This window comes from Rhinolophus ferrumequinum, chromosome 6, assembly GCF_004115265.2.
Source record: "Rhinolophus ferrumequinum isolate MPI-CBG mRhiFer1 chromosome 6, mRhiFer1_v1.p, whole genome shotgun sequence".
Taxonomy (NCBI): domain Eukaryota; kingdom Metazoa; phylum Chordata; class Mammalia; order Chiroptera; family Rhinolophidae; genus Rhinolophus; species Rhinolophus ferrumequinum.
The window spans coordinates 99,029,495-99,042,015 of NC_046289.1; the positions used below are offsets into that span (position 1 = coordinate 99,029,495).

At 53.2% G+C, this 12,521-nt stretch overlaps 1 protein-coding gene across 1 annotated transcript in view; it reads right to left on the minus strand.

Annotated features, from left to right (window-relative positions):
- Positions 1 to 10,009, minus strand: part of LOC117022918 (cholesterol side-chain cleavage enzyme, mitochondrial) — a 39,578-nt gene extending 29,569 nt beyond the window's left edge. Inside the window, exon 1 of the mRNA XM_033107145.1 lies at positions 9,820 to 10,009. Coding sequence (XP_032963036.1) covers positions 9,820 to 9,887 — 68 coding nt within the window. The 5' untranslated portion in view covers positions 9,888 to 10,009. The remainder of the gene's footprint in view (positions 1 to 9,819) is intronic.
- Between the last annotated feature and the right edge of the window lie 2,512 nt (positions 10,010 to 12,521).

The following is a 12,521-nucleotide window of genomic DNA, read 5'->3' on the forward strand; positions in this document are numbered from 1 at the left end:
GTAAACAATCCAATTAAAAGCAGCAATGCAACCCCTTTTTGTTTTCCTTTTCCTGGGTTATCTGAACCCTAATCCACTTCAAGAATTTTCTAAGAACAGCTCAAATGGCCTGCTACATAAAGTGAGGAGGCCCAGAATTCTGAAAGAAAACTAATCCAAGTTCACCGATGTGAAGCAGGAAGCCAATGGTGCACAATGGGCCCTTGTCTGTACCTATCATGGGGTCTGAATCCACAGGGTGGCTGATCCTGGGTAGGCCTCTTCAGAAGCCTGCCAAACTACACCAAGTAAATGGCAATGTAAGAAACAGAATTTTTATGAGTTTATTTCAGCCAAACTGATGACATATGCCATCTCAAATGTTCCAGAGAATAACAGTTTTGCAGTTTCTTTCATGCATTTGAAATTAAGCAGGGAACATAAGGAAGATTACATGGAGGTGGGAAAAAGCAAGGCAGGGATTGGATTACAGGACGGTTAAGATTATATGCTCTCTTGAGGGTGGTTTCTCTTCTGAGGGGTCTAAAAAGAGGCATTTCAAAGGTATGTTAACCTATGAGATGCACAGAAACAACGGGCAGGACTTGCTTAAGGCAAAAGATAAACCTAAAGAAGTTATATGTCTCAGGCACGACTCCCCACCGTGACCTGCCCAGTTAGGAATTTATGATCAGATCACCCTGAGGTTACTTTCCGTAGAACCCTTTTATCTTCCATACCCAAGTCCAAAAGAGCCCCTGAACCCCCACTTGAGGGGTGACTGAGTAGCCCAGAGCACTCCCTATCACCACCACTGTCCCCACCTGTCCCTTGAGACACATCTGTGTCCCATCTCCCACCCCATCCCAGCAGCCTCAGTGATTCCTGCTTCTGCCGCACCCTGAGACAAAGGGCTGCTTTAGGACCTCTGTAAGCCCTGGCAATTATATTTTTGACAGCTTTACCCCACATCAGTGCAAACATACTAAAATATTAAAAATCTGCTGTAAAATTTTTGAAAGGATATTTATAATTTTGCTCTTGAAACCATTGGGCTAGGGGTACTGATTTAAATTACAATGGGGAATTCTTGTAAAATGAGAAAAACCTAGCCCACACATTCTTTCAAATGTAATGAAATTTTTATGAATACTAAATTTAACAATTAATGAGGTTGATATAATGTTACAGTTGACATTTTATTAAGAATTTATTGATTCGATTCTGCAGTATTCTTATTTTAGAGCCAGTAATTCTTTTTTCAGCTGTCAAATGTTCAAATGGGTCCCTATGGAGGCCCCCCAGCCACGGGCTTCTCCAGTGGGCAACACGTAAGTAACCTGGGCCAATAGGTCTTCCCTACCCTCCTCACAAAACATACAAGTCTGACAATTAAGTTCATGAACTTGTAGCAACAATATTGCTAACCTTTTTTTAATATCAGAGGGATTATTCATTATGAATTTGTGCCAACTGGACACACAGTTAACCAAGTTTACTATTTGGAAGTGTTGAAAAGGCTGCGTGAAAACCTTAGACGACCTGAACTTTACGCCAACAATTCATGGCTCTTGCATCACGACAATGCACCAGCTCACACGGCACTGTCTGTGAGGGTGTTTTTAGCCAGTAAACAAATAACTGTATTGGAACACCCTCCCTGCTCCTGATCTGGCCCCCAATGACTTCTTTCTTTACCCGAAGATAAAGGAAATATTGAAAGGAAGACATTTTGATGACATTCAGGACATTAAGGGTAATAAGATGACAGCTCTGATGGCCATTCCAGAAAAAGAGTTCCAAAATGGCTTTGAAGGGTGGACTAGGTGTTGGCGTCGGTGCATAGCTTCCCAAGGGGAGGACTTCGAAGGTGACCGTAGTGATATTCATCAATGAGGTATGTAGAAGTTTTTCTAGGAGGAGTTCGCAAGGTTAATTGTCTGAGCTTGTACACCTCTGTACACACACAAACACACAAACACAGCCAAAACATCATCGTGGCTGGACTGTGGAGGCAGAGTCTAACTCCAGATGAGGAAGACGGTGGGGCCACTTAAAAGCAGGGATGGAAGCATGTCATGTCATGTCATCTCATCTCATGTCATGTCCGAAAGGGCTTCCTTACTACAAACAGTGGCTGGAACTGCTAAGGGCACAGAGGCTGATACAAGCCAGCTTCCGAGGTTGGCATGGGCACGTCTTCCCTCTTGGGCAAGGTGGGTACCACTTGCCCTGCTTTTCACAGTCAGCCACAGAGCATCTTCCTGAACCTATTTGGGGGGTGGGGGGGTTACAACCTCTATCTTCCAGGCAGGTGGACCTCAGGGCTAGAGGGCTGTGAGAGGCTTCTCTGTGGCACCAGGGCAGTGCCCCATGAGGAGGAGAGGAGGACATGGAATGGGTGACACAGAGACACAGACAGACATACAGTCAGACAGAAGAGGGGGTGGTGGTGCTAAGAGAAGAGGAAGGGGGTAGGGAAAGCAAGTAGCTGAAAAGCAGCTTGAGTGAGGGCAGGAGAAAGGCGGGGAGAGAGCCGGTTTGTGTTCCAGTACATAGGGGAAGGGAAACTAGATTTCCCAGGGTTGTGGTGGCCCTTGGACAGCAGCAGCAGCAGGGTGTCAGGCCAGGCCAGGGGTGGGGGTGGCGGGGACTAGCAGGGGCACTAGTTCCTCTGAGAGTCCTTGTGATGTCACTTCAGCCTTCTGGAGGCAGAGGCAGAGGGGTCTGGAGGGGCATCTGTGCTTGGTAGCAACCCCCACTCCCACCCGCATTACCCCAGCCTCCCTTAGAATCAGAGAGAGCGGGTGGGCTGAGGCAGAGAACCGCCACTTTGTCCTTGCTCCGATCTCTCTGAGGTACCAGGTATCCACTGCATCCACTGCCTAGCCCAGAGCCTCAGCCAGAGCATGTGCCACTAGGTGGAGCCAAAGCCCATGGCAACAGCGGCAGGCTGGGTCTCCCCGGCCGCCTGGGGTTTAGGAGAATGGGAGGCAGCTTACTGGGGAAGAGGGGCCCAGTCTGGCCCTACCGAGAGGCCCGGGAAGGGGCTGGGACACTCAGCCCCAGCCCAATGTGGACTTACTTGGCCTACAAGGTCTATTCTGTCTGCCCTAGCAGAAAAGGCTAAATGGCCCCAGAGCGGACCCCGGCAGCCGCAAACCCCCATTTATCAGATGAGGAGCCTGACGCCCTGCGAGGGGGTGAAGGGGAGCCAGGACAGGGCGGAGGCCAGAGCAAGGCACCACGGCTCCTTCTCACCACTCAAGGAACCCAGGCCCTGCCCAAGAGGGCGCATGTGAAGAAGGTGCCGCCTCCAGAAGGGGTGATCCCGGGAGCGGGTACTGCCGGGTACACGCTTGGCCCCCCGGCCTACGACCCGCACAGCGTCGGGGCTGACGTCCCCTCCTGCACCAGCAGAGGGGGCGCAGGGCGGGGTGCAGGTCGCAACTCCGGCCAAACAGCGCAGGTGACCGCAATCCTAAAGCGTCCTCCCGCCGCGGCTGCAGGTGGGGGCGGGCCCAGAAGCTCCGCATTGGACGTGAGGGTTGCTGGGATTCTCGGATTGGCTAAGGCAGAGAGGGCGGGACCAAGAGCGGGGCTGAGAGCCGTGAAAACCTGGAAAAAGGAAGTATGCGGAGGAGGCGCAGACTTCGCGCGTCTCTTGGAAGCCAGGGCCTGAGCTAGCGGACCGGGCATCTGGGGTGAGCATCAGCCCTGTTGTCCTAGGCACAGGTGAGCGGCGACAGATGAAGCCCCAAGCTCCCTCAGGTAGCCTTATCACTGCCAGAACTCAGTGTCCCCAGTCCGAGGGCCCGGTACAATGTGAATCCAGGACCCTGGCCTGCCCCGCCCCGTGCTCTCTTTGACCTCCCAGCAGAGGAACCAGGTAGGCGTCCAGACTTTCTCCAGTCCTGCCCACCCCTTCTTACCAGCAGCCATACCCCCCCCACCTTGATCTTTCCCTTTTCAAAACTCTCTCCCAGAGTCCACGTTGCATCACACTTAGCTTTGCACAGCCAGTGTTCAGCACAAAGCCCCCACCCAGCACTGCCTCAGTAGATGCCCCTCCCCCTTCTGCGGTGGTTGTCCTTTCACTTCTTATTGTCTGTAGAGGGGAGGACAGGGCCACATGGCCACCTGGATGCTCGGAGTGCAGCACTCATTCCAAAGCCATGTATGGAGCACCTAACCTACTATGTGCCTGTCATGCAGGGTGTCAGGCAGGGTCTCTGGTCCCACTCCGCACATAAGAACGCAGGACACGGTGAGACCAAATAGGAACACCAAGGGAGCCATAGATGGGGGAGTCGTACCACTATAGTCTTGCTGGCGGCTGGGTTGGAGACACAAGCAGCAGGAGCCACACTGTCCGCAACCCGCAGTGCTAACTGCAATCCGCGCTTGCTAGCTCAGCCACCACCTTCTTGCTAGCCCCCATTTGCTGCTAGCGTAGCCACAGCAGTTATATCAGTGGCCAACGGCTCACTGGTTACAGCTGACGGCCAACTAGCCACAGCTGATGGCCATCCAATCACAGCTGATGGCCATTTACTACCCGAGTGAGCACCTTTCCACGTGAGGCCGAGAGCCTGGAAACTGCACTCCTGGCTCTGTCCCCACAGTGCCAGACCCAATGATGGGCACCAGCGACAGAGCTGGAAGCAAAACAGACAACAATCTCTGCTGTTACCAGTTTTCACACCAAACAGTAGTACTAAGAGGGAGAAAGACAGAAGTTGAGGAAACTGGCAAGTTACCCCCACGCTGGGACTGTGAATGGGCAACGTTTGGCTTAAACGGGAGGTAAAGAGGTTTGCAGGAATTTGTTGGGGTTAAAGGTCATTGCACCTGTAAAAACTGAAAATGGTCAATTATCATGAATGTCAAAAAGAAAAATTGCCCCCTTCTTGTCTTTCCACTATAGCAGGGTGCTGCTTCAAGAAAACCAATATGCAAATGCCAACCCACAAGTGAGTTCTGTTTGGGCAGAAGGGAGAAAAATTAGTTGTTTGATTCTATCCAAAAATCAACCCTAAGTTTTCCTTAAATGGCAAACTTCCTTTAAAACCTAAAGAAAGAAATTACCTCTGTGGACAAAAGTTAACTGTGTGTCCTCAGGACAGTGCAGCCAGGGTCCACTAGAGGGAAGCAGAGAGATGCTGGAAGAGCCTTGGTTAGTTCCCACTCCCCCCAGAGGGTGTGAGGAGCCCAGTAAAAACAATAGCAATAATAGTTCATATTTATTGAGTGATTACTCTAGGCCAGGAATCCTTCTAAGTGCTTTATTAAAAATTACCTAATTTGATCCTCCCACCAACCCTATGAGGTGGGTACAATTATGTTAACCCCATTCCACAGATGATGAAACAGAGAGGTTGAGTAACTTGCCTAAGGTCACACAGCTAGTACAAAATAAATCCCGGATATGAATCCTGGAGTAGAGCTGTAGAGTCTGCGTGGCTCACTATATGCAATTCTGCTTCCTATGAAGAGGGCAAGAAGGATAGAGAATGGAGGAGGCAGTTGAGGTCCCCACAGACATAACCCTGGTGGGCTCTCCAAGGCCAGTTCTGAAAGCAGGTACCAGACAAGGTTTTCTAGCTAATCAAGGACCTTGGGTCATCTGTCAAGGAAGGTCAGAAAATCGGAGCTTCCTGCAAATACACCCCACACACCTAGTAGGGATATGGCCATGGGGAGGTGGCACGCCATCACCACCTGGAACTGGACCCAGCCCTCTGGTGCCCCTGGGTGCCCACTGCCATGGTGTATCCTTCCAACCATTGTGGCCTTTCTGGCTTAAATGTGTGGAGTTGGCTTCAACCCACCCTCTCCCTTGACCACGAGGCAGCCCCCAGCCTCCTCCCCCTCACTGGGGCTAGTCAGGAGCAGCTACTGCTGCTGAGAGGTTGGGGTCCCATGAGGACCAAGAGGACATTGGTGGGGATCCCGTCCAGGGAAACTTGGAAAGGAGGTTCCGGTCAGAGCCCAGTCTTGTCTTGGTTTCCTCTGGCACTCTGCCGGCACTCTGCTGATGGCACTGGGGGCGAGGAGGCCTTGCCGGGTGACCCTGAACAAGCAAGGGCCTCCCCTGCCCACAGTGCGTCTTCTGTAGATTAAGAGGTTCGAAACCAGGCACTCTCAACTCGGCACTGAAATTGTGTGCGTGCGTGTGTCTCACTGTATGCAGTGTATGTGTCTCACTGTATGCAGTGTGTGTGAGTGTGCCACTGTATGCAGTGTGTGTGAGTGTGCCACTGTATGCAGAGTGTGTGAGTGTGCCACTGTATGCAGAGTGTGTCTCACTGTATGCAGTGTTTGTTCCACTGTATGCAGTGTGTGTCCCACTATGCAGTGTGTGTCTCACTGTATGCAGTGTGTGTCCCACTATGCAGAGTGTGTCTCGCTGTTTGCAGTGCATGTCTCACTGTGTGCAGTGTGCCTCACTGTGTGTGGTGCGTGTGTGCCTCACTGTAGGCAGTGTGTCTCACTGTAGGCAGTGTGCAGTGAGAGACACACACTGCATACAGTCACACACTGCTCACAGTAAGACACTGCACACAGTGAGACACTGCACACAGTGAGACACACGCACTGCACACAGCGAGACACGTACTACATACAGTGAGACACACACACATACACTGCATACCTACTAGCACCCCCTTCTAGTTGTGACAATAAAAGCCTGTCTCAGGACATTGCCAGTTTTACCCCTGGTTGTGAACCATTGTAAACGAGCTGTAGGGACCCCCTGCGCTAGGGGAACTGAAAGTTCACCAGTGTGGCCCTCTGTAGAATGAAGGGAGAGCAAGGTTGCCTTGTGCGTGGTGACTGTTAAATGAGGCATTGGGTAGAAAGTGCTCAGCCTCCCTCTCCTTTCTTAGCCCTGAACTTCTGGGATTGTGTAGGATCTGCTACCCACAAGAGGGAAGAACTTGAAAGGGCCATTTTTCACCCAAAGATCTATGAGGGGGGCCTTTAGGCACCCTTTCTGAAGCCAGCCAAGGCCAATGGCCTTTCTGCCCACCCTCCTACTGTGGCCAGGCTGTGGGAGGTGCAGGAAGATAGCACACTGCCATGGGAGAGGAAACGGCAGGGCCTCCTGGGCCCAGCTCCCTGTGCGCCCTGCCAAGGCCGCCTACATCTGCCGACTCTCTGGGGCCCCTCAGTTCTGGCCTGGGAAAGGTGGCTCCCCTCCACCCCAGTGCCTGCAGACACAAACCCCAGCCATCGGCCTTACCTATGCCCCACTGAGAACTGGGAAAAGTGGGCAGGGGCCCGACCAGCAGATAACAGATAACCCCACTTCCCAAGGCAATGCCTGCATTTAGTGGTACGCTGAAAAGTGTTTAGCAACCAGCTCTCCGGGATGCAGTAAGGAGCCCTGATTTGTGGCATTTGCCCATTTCTGTGGTGTCAGTATTCCTACCATGGCAAGTTTAAGCCACCAGTGTGATGTCCGTGAATGCTGAGTTGGTTCACACCATTATACGAGGGTATGACAATTAAGACCGCGAACTCATCCTAGAAAAAGTGCTACGTACCTCATTGCTGAATATCACTATGGTCACCTTCCAAGTGCTCCCCTTGGGAAGCTATTATGCACCCATGCCAGCACCTAGTCCACCCTTCAAAGCAATTTTGGAACTCTTTTTCTGGAATGGCCATCAGACCTCTCATCGTATTACCCCTGATGTGCTGAATGTCATCAAAATGTCTTCCTTTCAATATTTCCTTTATCTTTGGGTGAAGAAAGAAGCCATTGGGGGCAAGATCAGGTGAGTAGGGAGGGTGTTCCAACACAATTATTTGTTTCCTGGCTAAAAACTCCTTCACAGACAGTGCCGTGTGAGCTGGAGCATTGTCGTGATGCAAGAGCCATGAATTGTTGGCGAAAAGTTCAGGTCATCTAACTTTTTCACGCAGACTTTTCAGCACTTCCAAGTAGTAAACTTGGTTAACTTGTTTGTTCCCCGGTACAAATTCATAATGAATAATCCCTCTGATATCAAAAGAGGTTAGCAACATTGTTGCAACAAGTGCACGAACTTCATTGTCAGACCAGCTCCCATAAATATAAATAACCTTATGACATAGGTAACAGTAAAATAATTAGGAAGTGATGAGTTTTTAGTGTGCGTTTCCTTTGTTAATAAAATATAGTTAATTGTAAATTTATGTAATTTGATTGTTAACGATGGCTGCACTTAACACCAAGTTCACAGAATTCCTGCACATGTAACCGTCTGTTCTGCACGCCCGTACAAGCCAGCGCCAGCCCCCACTGGGAATTGAATGTGGTCCATGACCTCAAGACTACACTCTCTAAGGCCCATGCAGAGTGGAGTCATCGGTAGGGGACAGAAGGACAACACTGGGGCCATGGAGACCCTGAGGAGACCTTGACCTACCCAGAGGTTCCAGGAAGGCTTCCTGGAGGAGGTGGTGTTACACAGACTGAGGGAAGAATAAAAGTATCCCAGAGAGCAGGTAGGGAGTGTGCAAGGCTAAGGCTGAAGGGAGCGCTGGGGAAAGACCATGAAAGGAGAAAGCGCGTGGCGTGGACCCAAAACCAGACTGCGTCGCCCAGACTCAGTGCGGCTGAGGGGAAGGCTGAGTCCCAGTGCAGGTTATGCTGTCGATGCCTCTGTCTCTTGGGACAAGTGCTCTCCCTTCTGCAGGCATCTCCCTTCTGTCAGACGGTCTCCAGGCCTGTTGGAGTTCCAGCCACCAGGTGTCTGTGGAGGGTCTAATGAGTCTAGTAGAGCCCACAGCAGACCTCCACGTCTTCACCTCTCTTCCCCTCCGCCTTTCACCCAGTTCCCCCAGGTGATCCCCGAAACTCCTGGTTTGGCGGTAGAAAGTAGCTGTAATTGCAGTCCTTTATAGAACAGTGTGCTATCTCTCCTAATTACGAAGCCATGCAATTCCAATTACATGAATAAGGAAACATCTTAGGAACCCTTCCCCAGGGCCAGCCTGTCAGCTGCAGCCCCCAGGCCAACCAGAATGTTGTGTGTTGGGGGAGGGGCCTGGCTGCGGCTGCTGAGCCTCCCAGCTCGCAGGAGACCAGCCAGGCCCGAGTCCCTTGTTCTGAGACCTGCCCTGGAGTGGGCACAGGGTGAAGGGAGGCAGGGGAAGTGCCCCAAGAAGAGAGGCTTGCGACCTGGGGAGGGTCTTTCTCTGGGGAGGCCGTGGGCCTCTATTTACAGAGCAGGTATGTTGGGCAGCCAAGGAACAAGGAACGGGGTGCTGTTCAATGTTTAGGAAGCAATGCTGTCCCCCCTCCACCTGACCCACACTAGGTGCAGGTTCTCTGGCCTATCACCACTCACTGCAAAAATCCCTTCAGCCCCAGCGCCTCCGCCACAGAGGGGCCACCCAGCCTGTCTCATAGCCCCTGGGACATGAGCTTAGGATCCCAAGAAAAAGCCTATATTATCTTTGGAGGCTCCATTTATGACAAAGTTCTTCCTCAACCCAAGAGAAGCCTCCCTCTATGTAACCCCGACCCACAGGTCTCATCTCAGCCTTCTGGGGCTACTGTTCCCTCTGTCCTGGGGGCACCAGTGGGGGGACCCTGCTGCTCACTGCTCCTCTCCCAGGCAGGCGTCAGGCCCCCGCACCTTGTCTGTTTCCTCAGTCCCCACAGTGTCTGAGCGGCCCCTGATTTGCAGTTCCCAAGGCTTTTCCCGGTACAGGGGAGCCTGGCTCCAACCCCCACTAGCCCCCACATCCGTTCTAGTCCCAGTAGGTAAAGGAGCTGTCCTCTTATCTCACAACACTGCAGACCTCTCACCACAGGGGACCAGGACTGAACAAGCAAGGTCTGACCTGAATTCCAGGTCAGATGGGCTTGGCCAGGCACTGGCTTGGCCCGCGAGTGCCACTTGTGCTGGCATGGTCCTGCAGGCAGGGGTCTGGGTGGCCTCAGGGACCAGCAGCTGAGGCCTCTACAAGTTCCCACCCCTCGTCTGACACAGACCCACCACATGCAAAGCTCTTTCGCAAATATGTTATTAGCTTGTTTAATCCTCATAACAGCTGTGGGAGTTGGGTGTCATTATGTATTTTACTACGGGCAGGGCAAACTGAATGTTGTGGGCCCATTACATAGCCATCAGGAGCCTGCTCAGAAGGGTTAGTGCCTGGGTGGGAAGAAGGATGAGGGCTGCTCCTTAAACCAGCTGGGCCAGCCAGGACCACTGCAGAATGGGGACCAAATGTGAAGCTCCTGAAGGCGGGAGGAAGGTCAGAGAGAGGTGGAGGGAGTGTGGGTGTGCTTCTAGTGAGGTCTTCCAGAGCTGGGGCTGCCAAACACCCCAGAGAGAGAGGTTACGAGGGGCCAGGAGAACAGGGATGGGCCGAGAGTCAGCCCGAGAGAGGGCTGCGAAGCTGAGGTCTGGGCGAAGCCTCCCTGAGTCACCCTGCTCATTGTACAGACGGGGAAACAGACCCATGCAGGAATAGAAACTCGCCTAAAGTTGCTCCGCCCGCCAGAGGCCAAGCTGGCACGTGTTCCAAGGCTCGATGTCCACTGTCAGTATGTCCTGATGGACATGGAGGCCAGGCTGAGGCCGGGTCCCGGGGCACACTGGGCTGACCAGTGGGGACCAGATGAAACTTCTAGCCCCTCTGGGTGGCCATCAGGGAGCAGTGCTGCCAAGGAGGGAAAGTGCCCCACCTTACCACTCCCTGAGGGTGTATCCCAAGGTCCAGGGATGGGGGGTGGGGCTCAGCTTCGCAGCCCTCTCTCGGGCTGACTCTCGGCCCATCCCTGTTCTCCTGGCCCCTCGTAACCTCTCTCTCCGGGGTGTTTGGCAGCCCCAGCTCTGGAAGACCTCACTAGAAGCACACCCACACTCCCTCCACCTCTCTCTGACCTTCCTCCCGCCTTCAGGAGCTCCACATTTGGTCCCCATTCTGCAGTGGTCCTGGCTGGCCCAGCTGGTTTAAGGAGCAGCCCTCATCCTTCTTCCCACCCAGGCACTAACCCTCCTGATGGCTATGTAATGGGCCCACAACATTCAGTTTGCCCTGCCCATAGTAAAATACATAATGACACCCAACTCCCAGGTGCGTGGGGGGCGGTACTGAAGGTATGGGGAAGGGGAGGAAGGAGCACGCAGGACTCCCGGGCCCTGTCCTGAGGCCAGTTCCCTCTTCCCTCAGGGTCCAGTTTCCCCACCTGAGCACTGGAGGAAACAAGCCCTTACCCGCTCCTTACATGCCCAGCAGCTTAGAGGACATTTGGGAAATGACCATCGAACCTCTGTGGGCTAGAAAAGAGATTGCATCCTAGGCTGCAGCCCTGCACAGAAACTCCCTGACGTCTTCACACTGAGTGTCCCTGATGGATCGGGATGGTCCTTTGGCCTAAGAGGATGGTCAGGCTGCGTGGGTGAGAGGGGCTGGATGTCTCCTGTTACCTCGCACCTCCATTAGGAGAGAGGGGAGAGAATTTTTCCCAGGACCGCCAAGGAAACGTCCCAGGAACGTTCCTCCAGGCCCCAGGAAACGTCCCAGTACAGGGAAGCTGGCCTCCGAAGGTGGGGGGCTCCATGTCACCCCCAGATCCCTAAGAGCCTGCCCACTGGTGAGGTTTCCTGTAACCAGTCTTCTAGAATCTGGCCCCAGGGGGTGTCCTTGCTCTGACTAGGAACTCACTGTCTCCACAGGCCTCTCTTCAAAGTCCCAGAAGGCCAACTTCTAGAGGCAGAAGTCCCAGGGCAAGAGGCAGTGCAAGATCTGGGGCATTGAGGATATTGGGGGCCCCAGGCCAGAAACACCCCCCAGCCCTGCCTCTCCAAATATTGGAAATGCCCAGGAGAGCAGGGTCGTCATGCAGGTGCGCTGTGTTCTGCTGTGGTAAGTCCTACCCTCCCTAGTCCTTAGCACCCGGCCTGAATGTACCCCCTGGGGGCCGAACAAGATGGTCTCCCAGGGGCCCCTTTCTTCACGCTCCTTGGGTTCCCATCGATGTCAGCATAAACCAAAGTCCAGGCACCGTCTGTGGGACAGTCTTCTGTAAGGGCCAGTTGTCCCAATTAACCCTTCAATTCTCACAACTGCCTGGCTCCTCGTGCCAGAGAGCAGAGGTGGGCGGCAGAGGGCTGGGGAGTAAGAGCAGGCACCCTGGGGACAAAGAGACAAGGAGATGGAGACATAGGTAGAACGGCATCCTGAAGGGTTTGGGGCTGGTGCTGATGACTCACGAGAACCAACAGAGGAGGCATTTCCTCCCAACAGTGAAACCAGACAGGGAAGCGAGGGAGGGAGGAATATTCCATCCTGCGTGTCTGTCCTCCCAGGTGTGTTTCCAGGTCAGCATTTCTGAGTCAACATGGCCCCTCTCGCTGCCTCCCTCTGACATCTGAGTGTGGTTCTGTTCGAGTGCTCTCGGTCTTACAGTCTGAGTCCCCACCCTGTCCCATCCCCACCACCACCCTGGTAAGGCTTCTTCTAGTGGTGTGTCTCCTCCCTCTGCTGGGGCTTTCATCCTGTGAAAGTAAAGCAGGCTCCTGGGGCCCTGTCTC